The sequence below is a fragment of the Trachypithecus francoisi genome, unplaced genomic scaffold, assembly GCF_009764315.1.
Source record: "Trachypithecus francoisi isolate TF-2019V2 unplaced genomic scaffold, Tfra_2.0 Lachesis_group5, whole genome shotgun sequence".
Classification (NCBI taxonomy): Eukaryota; Metazoa; Chordata; class Mammalia; order Primates; family Cercopithecidae; genus Trachypithecus; species Trachypithecus francoisi.
The window spans coordinates 134,936,762-134,945,889 of NW_022681470.1; the positions used below are offsets into that span (position 1 = coordinate 134,936,762).

At 48.2% G+C, this 9,128-nt stretch overlaps 1 protein-coding gene across 1 annotated transcript; it reads right to left on the bottom strand.

Moving 5' to 3' along the window:
• Positions 1-7,434: 7,434 nt before the first annotated feature.
• LOC117076218 (olfactory receptor 1I1) lies at positions 7,435-8,927 on the bottom strand. The gene has a single exon (XM_033199471.1). The coding sequence runs from the start codon at positions 8,914-8,916 to the stop codon at positions 7,780-7,782; it is 1,137 nt and encodes a 378-aa protein (XP_033055362.1). The 5' UTR covers positions 8,917-8,927; the 3' UTR covers positions 7,435-7,779.
• Positions 8,928-9,128: the final 201 nt, after the last annotated feature.

A 9,128-nucleotide genomic window follows, 5' to 3' on the forward strand; every position in this document is an offset into this window, starting at 1 on the left:
CATTGCTGAGTTCTGTGAGTCTTTCTAGCAAATCATTAGAGGTGAGGGATGCCTTTGGGACCCCAACCACAAAGGTTTACATGAACAAAACCACCTCCATTTCCTGCCAAGTTCCTGGCAAATGGACAATTGGGAGGATTGTCCCAATCCATCTCTGGGACCTTCAGCCCAAATCTTAGGGAATCTTTCTTACACTTTCCTGGAAGTGGCCACTCCTGCTGGCTTGTCCACCTTTCACTCCCCAGAGTCCCATACCAGGCTGCTCCCTCCTCCTGGTACAGGCTTTGAGTTGCTCCAAGCTGCAGTGTGACCTTGGGCAAGTCACACCTGGGAGGCTACCAGCATCATGAGGGAGGGAGGGGATGGGTTTTGAGGTCACACCAGCCTGAGCTGGATTCCCCCACTCTGCCCCTGATCTGGCATGTGGCCTTGGAGTGGTCACTTTTCCTCTCTGAGCCTCAGTTCTTGGATCTCAAGATTTGCTTTGAATCATCCCATAAAATTTCACATGGAGACATGGAAGTGTTCTTGTACTTTTTTTTTTTTTTTTTCTGAGACAGAATCTTGTTCTGTCACCCAGGCTGGAGTGCAGTGGCACAATCTTGGCTCACTGCAACCTCCATCTCCCAGGTTCAAGTGATTCTCCTGCCTCAGCCTTGAGTAGCTGGAACTACAGGTGCGTGCCATCACCCCTGGCTATTTTTTGTATTTTTAGTAGAGATGGGGTTTCACCATGTTGGCCAGGCTGGTCTCGAACTCCTGACCTCAGGTAATCTACCCACCTTGGCCTCCTGTAGTGCTGGGATTACAGGCGTGAGCCACTGCTCTCGGTCTGTTCTTGTACTCTTAATACAGGCCAGGGCCGGGTGCAGTGGCTTACACCTGTAATCCCAGTGCTTTGGGAGCCAAGGTGAGAGGATAGCTTGAGGCCAGGAGTTCAAGACTGGCATAGGCCACATAGTGAACCCTCGTCTGTATAAAAAAATTAAAAAATCAGTCATGTGTGGTGGTGTGTGCCTATAATCCCAGGTACTCTGGAGGGTGAGGTGGGAGGATTGCTTGAGCCCAGGAGGTCGAGGCTGCAATGAGCCATGGTCACACCACTGCACTCCAGCCTGGGCGACAGAGCGAGACCCTATCTCAAAAAAAACAAAAACAAAAACAAAACATATATATATATATAAATTAAGGCGTCCCACCATCTTGCTGGCTTTGCTCTGTGGGATGAGGCACCTGGCTTCTTTGATTTCAGCAGAGTCCCAGTCCCACAGGCACCTGAGTGTGGGACAGGCATAACTGAAGGCTGGAGGTGTCAAAGGAGGAGAGCACCTCTCACTTAATCTTGACTGTAGGTATCTTTGTTCCAACCCAGTCTACTTTGGCTGCTCCATCCGGTATTCCTAAAGCCTTTCCATCACACTGCCTCCTCATTCAGTCATTCAGAAAATATATTTTGTGGCTGGGTGTGGTGGCTCATGCCTATAATCCAAGCAATTTGGGAGGCCGAGGTGGGTGGATTATTTGAGGTCAAGAGTTTGAGACCAGCAGCTGGGCACGGTGGCTCAAGCCTGTAATCCCAGCACTTTGGGAGGCCGAGACGGGTGGATCACGAGGTCAGGAGATCGAGACCATCCTGGCTAACACAGTGAAACCCTGTTTCTACTAAAAAACATACAAAAAACTAGCCGGGCAAGGTGGTGGGCACCTGTAGTCCCAGCTACTCGGGAGGCTGAGGCAGGAGAATGGCGTAAACCCAGGAGGCGGAACTTGCAATGAGCTGAGATCCGGCCACTGCACTCCAGCCTGGGCGACAGAGTGAGACTCTGTCTCAAAAAAAAAAAAAAAAAAAAGTTCGAGACCAGCCTGGCCAACATGGCGAAACCCCGCCTCTACTAAAAAAATAGAAAAATTAACCAGGCGTGGTGGCGGGCGCCTGTAGTCCCAGCCACCTGGGAGGCTGAGGCAGGAGAATCATTTGAACCCGGGAGGCGGAGGTTGCAGTGAACCGAGATCGCACTACTGCACTTTAGCCTGGGTGACAGAGTGAGACTTCATCTCAAAAAATAAAATAAAATAAAATAAAATAAAATAGAATAAAAAAGTTTTTTTTTTTTTCTGAGACAGGGCCTTGCTCTGTCACCCAGACTGGAGTGCAGTGTCATGATTTTGGGTCACTGTAACCTTTGCCTCCCGGGTTCAAGCGATTCTCCTGCCTCAGCCTCCTGAGTAGCTGGGATTGCAGGCGCGTGCCACCACGCCTGGCTGATTTTTGTATTTTTAGTAGGGATGGGGTTTCACCATGTTGGCCAGCCTGGTCTTGAATTCCTGACTTCAGGTGGTTGCCAGCTTTGGCCTCCCAAAGTGCTGGGATTACAGGCGTGAGGCACTGTGCCCAGCCAGAAAATATACGTTGAATGACTACCATACTAATCATAGGGGCACAGAGGTGCAAAGATAAACAAGATAACACAGTTTCAGCCCCCAGCTCCTAGCTCAGTCAAATGGGTGAAACAGACATTAATCAAAGGATTACATAAACTAATATAAAACCACTGCAGTGATGAGGCTGGGTGCGGCAGCTAACACCTATAATCCCAGCACTTTGGGAGGCTGAGGCAGGTGGATCACTTGAGGCCAGGAATTTGAGACCAGCCTGGCAAACATGATGAACCCCGTTTCTACTAAAAATACAAAAAATCAGCTGGGTGTGGTGGCGCATGCCTGTAATCCCAGCTACTCGGGAGGCTGAGGCAGGAGAATCATTTGAACCCAGGAGGTGGGGGTTACAATGAGCCAAGATCGCCCCGCTGCACTCCAGACTGGGACACAGAGCAAGACTCTGTCTCAAAACAAAACACCCCAAGAAACCACTGCAGTGATAAAGAGATCACCGATGTGACATTGAGAGTGGGGATAGTGAGTGTAACATTAGGGCAACTGATGTAGGTGGGCAAGTGATGGGGGTTAGGGGAGGCTTCCTTGAGGAAGTGAAGTTTGTACTGAAATCTCAATGCCAAGCAGGAATTTACTCAGAGGGGTTGGGAAAAGGGAACAGCATTTGCAAAGGTCCTGTGGCACCTCATCTTCTGATGGTTTTCAGCCCACTTCACCTCTCACTTTTTGGTCTTTCTTTGTCCCCTTAACTCTTGTCACTTCCATCCATCTATATCAGGGTTGGCAACCTATGACCCATAGGCTAAATTCAGCCCTTGAGATAATAATAGTTTTGCATTTATTTTTATTTTATTGTATTTGTTAGTGTTTTAGAGACAGTGGTCTTACTCTGTCCCCCAGGCTGGAGTGCAGTGGTGCAATAATAGCTCACTGCAGCCTTGATCTCCTGGGCTTAAGCGATCCTCCTTCCTCAGCCTGCTGAGTAGCTGAGACTACAGGCATGCACCACCACGTCCAGCTAATTTTAAAATTTTTGTAGAGATGGGGGTCTCACTATGTTGCCCAGTCCGGCCTCGAACTCCTGGCTTCAAGCAATCCACCTTCTTTGACCTCTCAAAGTGCTGGGATTACAGTCATGAGTGAATGCACCTGGCCTAGAGTAGTTTTAACATTTTAAAAGTGGTTGAAAACAAGCCCAAAGGCTACATTGTATGACATATACTAGGATATGAAATGGAAGCTTCTGTGTTTATAAATAAAGTTTTATTGGAACACAGCCAAGCCCATTCCTTGATGTCTCATCTATGGCTGCTTTCACCAGACAGCAGCAGAGTTCAGTCATTGCAACGGAGAAGTTAAGGTCCCCTAAAGCTGACGATATTGACAACCTGGACCTTGACGGAAAAAGTTTGTTGACTCCAGATCTATGGCGTGGATCACTGGCGGGTTCGTTCTGAAGCACAGCCCCCCTCCCCCATCCTCCTTAAACCTTGTCATGGTCCCACTCGCCGTGGTCCACAGACCGTGTGACTCCCAGTGCCCTCCACGGGCGCCCTGCAAACCCAGCTCCCCTGTCACTGTGGGCTCAGGCCACACCAGTCTCCATGATTTCTTTGAACGACACAGGATCCTTCTCATCATGGAAACGTTCCACCTGTTGTTCCCTTCCAGGGGGAGAGTACACCTACGGGCCAGGGAACTGGGCCAGTTCACAGCTAGAATACAAGTTTCTGGGTGGGGGGGAGGGGGGAGAAAAAGTTTTAAATCCAATTTGTGAAATGGCATTATTGCCACCTAGTGGCCACTTCTCTAACTGTAGTTTTCAGAGCTTTTAGGGATGTTGGGAAGGTTCCCTCCTGGACGTAGTGGCTAGAGCATCATCCCAGATCTGGTTCTCCTGTATCTCTGAACCTAAAGACTATTTGGGTCCCGGTTATCTACAGGAGACCCCCATCTAGCCCAGTGATGCTCAAACTTTTAAATTACATTTTTCTTTTTTTCTTTTTTTTTGAGACAGAGTCTTGCTCTGTCACCCAGGCTGGAGTGCAGTGGTGCCATCTCGGCTCACTGCAAGCTCCGCCTCCCGGGTTCACGCCATTCTCCTGCCTCAGCCTCCCGAGTAGCTGGGACTACAGGGCCCGCCACCACGCCTGGCTAATTTTTTGTATTTTTAGTAGAGGTGGGGTTTCACCGTGTTAGCCAGGATGTTCTTGATCTCCTGACCTCCTGATCCGCCCGCCTCGGCCTCCCAAAGTGCTGGGATTACGGGAGTGAGTCACCACGTCCGGCATAATTTTTGTATTTTTAGTAGAGATGGGGTTTCACCATGTTGGCCAGGATAGTCTCGATTTCCTGACCTTGTGCTCTGCCTGCCTTGGCCTCCCAAAGTGCTGGGAATACAGGCGTGAGCCACCGTGCCCGGCCTGCCATTACCTTCAATGTCAAAACTGCAATTTCTTCTACACCTACCTTGTAGGGCTGTTGTTTAACATTTACTGAGATTGTGCGTATAAAGGAGTTAGCATTGTTCAGATAATAAATCTCGGTTGTCATCATCATTATTGTCATCACGCTGAAATCCATGCAATTTAAATCCTTCATCCTTTTCTCCAGTTCTAGCCCAGGGTCCCTTGACCAGAATACATGGTGAATCGTAAACTTGAGAGGATGTGCTACAGTCTTTGTAGGCTGCTGACATTTCTTAAACTAACTGTATTTGTTTTCTAGGGATGTTTTAACAAAGTACGACAAATCGGGCCGAGTGTGGTGGTTCACACCTGCAATCCCAGCACTTTGGGAAGGCGAGGAGGGCAGATCGCTTAAGGCCGGGAGTTTGAGACCAGCCTGGGCAACATAGTGAGACCGTCTCTCTACAAATATATATAGCTGCTTACAGTGGCATGGGCCTGTAGTCCCAACTACTCAGGAGGAGAGGCAGGAGGATTGCTTGAGCCCAGGAGCTTGAGGTGAGGTTGCACTTTAGATATGATTGCACCACTGTGCTCCAGCCTGGGTGACACAGTAGATCCTGTCTGTCTCTAAAAGAAAAAAAAAAAAATTAAAAAAGTACAAACAACTAGGTGACTTAAACAATAGAAATTTATTGTCTTACAGTTCTGGAGGTTAGGAGTCCAAGATCAAGGTGTCAGGCCAGTTGCAGTGGCTCACACCTGTAATCCCAGCACTTTGGCAGGCTGAGGTGGGCAGATCACTGGAGGCCAGGAGTTCAAGACCAGTCTGGCCAACATGGTGAAATCCCATCTCTACTAAAAACACAAAATTAGCTGGGCGTGGTGGTGGGCGCCTATAATCCCAGCTACTTGGGAGGCTGAGGCAGGAGAATTGCTTGAACCTGGGAGGTGGAGGTTGCAGTGAGCCAAGATCGTGCCACTGCATCCAGTCGGGATGACAGAGCAAGACTCCATCTCAAAAAAAAAAGAAAAGAAAAGAAAAGAAAAAGATAGATCAGGTGTCAGCGGCTTTGATTCGATTCCTTGGTTCCTTCTGAGGGCTGAGAGGCAGAGCCTGTTCCACACCTCTCCTGGCTTCTGGTGGTTTGCAGACAGTCCCTGGCATTCGTTGGCTTGTAGGAGCATCACCACAATCTCTGCCTCCATCTTCACATGGCATTCTCCCTGTGTGTGGGTGCCTGTGGCCAAATCTCCTCTTTTCATAAGGACATCAGTCACATCGGATTAGGGACGACCCTAATGACCTTACTGTAATATAATGACCTCTGTAAACACCCTATCTTCAAATACGGTCACATTCTGAGGTCCTTGGGGTTAGGACTTCAACATATCTTTTTTTATTTTAGTATTATCATTACTTTTACAGGCAGGGCCTCGCTCTGTTGCCCAGGCTGGAGTGCGGTGGCAGGAACATAGCTCACTGCAGCCTCGAAGTCCTTGGCTCAAGAGATCCTCCTGCCTCAGCCTCCCAAGCAACTAAGACGACAGGTGCACACTACCACACCCAGGTAATTTTTTCCTTTTTCCTTTTTATTTTTTGTAGTGATGAGATCTCACTATGTTGTTCAGGCTGGTCCTGAACTCCTGGCTTCAAGTGATTCTCCCTGCTCAACCTCCCAAAGTGCTAGAGTTTACAGGTGTGAGCCACTGTGCCTGGCTGCCCCTATATCTTTTTTGGGAGCCACAGTTCAACCCATAACACTAACTTTTTAAGTGACCTGGGTCACCTGATCTGTGGCTGACCCTGTGTGTAGAATCATACTGGGTTCAGGGTCAGGTGATGGATGTCACAGGAAACACATAGATTTTGGAGCTAGGCTAGGGTCTGTGTTCCCAAACTACGATTGATGGAGTGTCTGCATCAGAGTCCTCTTGACTGGGGGTTGTGGGGAGACAGGAAGCCCATTGGGAATTGAGAAAGCAAGCCCCAACCATAGTCATCGCTACAAGTAGAGGTCTCAAGATCCCCCAGGAGGCTGAGGCTTGCTGGCCGACTAAGCAAACAGCACGTGAGCTAATCTCACTTGCAAATATTTTCATAGTTCTTCCACAACACTTAGGAGACACTGGCTAATACATGGGCTATCTGTGTCTGTCTATCTATCTATCTATCTATCTATCTATCTTTCTATTATCTATTGATCAATCGATTGATCTATCAATCAACCAACCTACCTATCTATCTATCTATATCTATCTATCTATCTATATCTATCTATCTATCTATCTATCTATCTATCTATCTATTATCTATCTATCTATCTATTATCTATCTATCTATCTATTATCTATCTATCTATCTATCTATCTATTATCTATCTATCTATCTATCTTCTATCTTCTATCTATCTATCTATCTATCTATCTATCTATCTATCTATGAATGACAGATCTTGCTTAGTTTCCCAAGCTGCTGAAGTGCAGTGGTGCATTCATAGCTCACTGCAACCTTGAACTCCTGGGCTCAAATGATCCGCCTGCCTCAGCCTCCTGAATAGCTGAGACTACAGGTGTGCGCCACCATGGCTTGCTAAAGTGATTTTTTTTTTTTTTTTTTTTTTTGTGGAGATAGGATCTCTGTATGTTGCCCAGGTTGGTCTCAAATTCCTGGCCTCAACGATCCTTCCTCCTTGGCCTCCCAAAATGCTGGGATCACAGGCTTGAGCCTCCACACCTGGCCTTTGTCAATACTAAAATGAGTGTAGCTACATCTCTTGTTTTCAATACTCTTATCCACATAGCAATCCTAAAAGCCTGATCTCCTAGGGGGGCTAATTTCAGGCCACTTTGATCCTTGCTATTCTGATCTTTATGGGGAAGATAAATCCTGGGGAAAATGCACACGTTTCCTTTGGGTGCTCGTACACTTTGTTCATCTCTTTATGACACATTTACCACGTTGTACTGGAAGGGTTTATTCCGTGTCTCTATTCCCAGCTAGACTCTGAACTCCTCGAGGGTAGGGGATGGGATGCATCTCTCTGTCCCGAGCACCCAGCAGTGATCCTGGAACATGATAAACATCCAAAAACTGTTCTGGCCTAAGACAGGGGATGGCCACTTTGCTGATGAGCTTCCCCAGGGCTGCCTTCACGTCCTTGTTCCGTAGGCTGTAGATAAAGGGGTTGAGCATGGGGATGACTACCCCACACATTAGGGTGACTGCCTTGTCCTTCTCGGAGGAGCTGGGGGATGCGGGCTGTAAGTACACAGCAAAGATGGTCCCATAGAACAGTGACACCACAGTGAGATGTGAGCCACAGGTGGAGAAGGCTTTCCACTTGCCCCGGGCCGAAGGGATCTTAAAGACTGTCCAGAAAATGCGGATGTACGAGAGGAGGATGCAGGAGAGTGGGCTGGTGCCCATGACAATGCCAGAAGCAAAGATCATCAGCTTGTTGGTGTGTGTGTCCGAGCAGGAGAGCTTCAGCAGGGGCATGAGGTCACAGAAGAAGTGGGCGATTTCGGAGCTGGTGCAGAAGGTCAGTTGAACCATGAGGCAGGTGTGTATGAGAGACTGGAGGTTGGTGATCACCCACGATACCCCCAGCAGCAACCCACAGACACGAGGGCACATGAGAACCAAGTAACCCAGCGGATAGACAATGGCCACAAAGCGGTCGATGGCCATTACTGCCAGGAGAAAGCTGTCCATGGTCCCAAACAGGTGGAAGGCATACATCTGGGTGAGGCAGCCCGCAAAGGTGATGGCTCTGCTCTGAGTCTGGATGTTCACTAGCATCTTGGGGACGGTGGTGGAGGATAATAGGATGTCAACGAGTGAGAGGTTGAAGAGGAAGAAGTACATGGGCGTGTGGAGGTGAGAGTCCGTGATGATGGCCAGGATAATGAGGACATTTCCAATGATGGTGACCAGGTATGTGGAGAGGAACATTGTGAAGAGGAGGGTCTGATGCTCTGGCTTTTCTGAGAGTCCCTGGAGAAAGAATTCTGAGATTTCGGTTTGGTTTTCTGGTTCCATGTATGGTCGTTGTCTAGCGGGAACAAAAAGGGAGGAAAACCACACAGAGCCGGGGGTCAGAGATGCCATTCTAGTCCCAGCTTCCCACGGAAACCTATACTGTTCTGTGAACATTCCATCAAATCCATCAGATTCCTTTGTGTTCGTTTATCCTCAAGCCATCTTCAGTGGGCTTCTGTTGCTCCTCAAGCCAAGTCCTTCATTCTTGAGACAGTCAGGGTCTCAAGGATCTAACAGAGTCGCTCATAGTCAACATGGATGTTCTCTATAAACTCTTTTGC

Bases quoted from the DNA above. Each gene is read 5' to 3' on its own strand.
- LOC117076218 (XM_033199471.1), bottom strand. From the start codon at position 8,916: ATGGCATCTCTGACCCCCGGCTCTGTGTGGTTTTCCTCCCTTTTTGTT.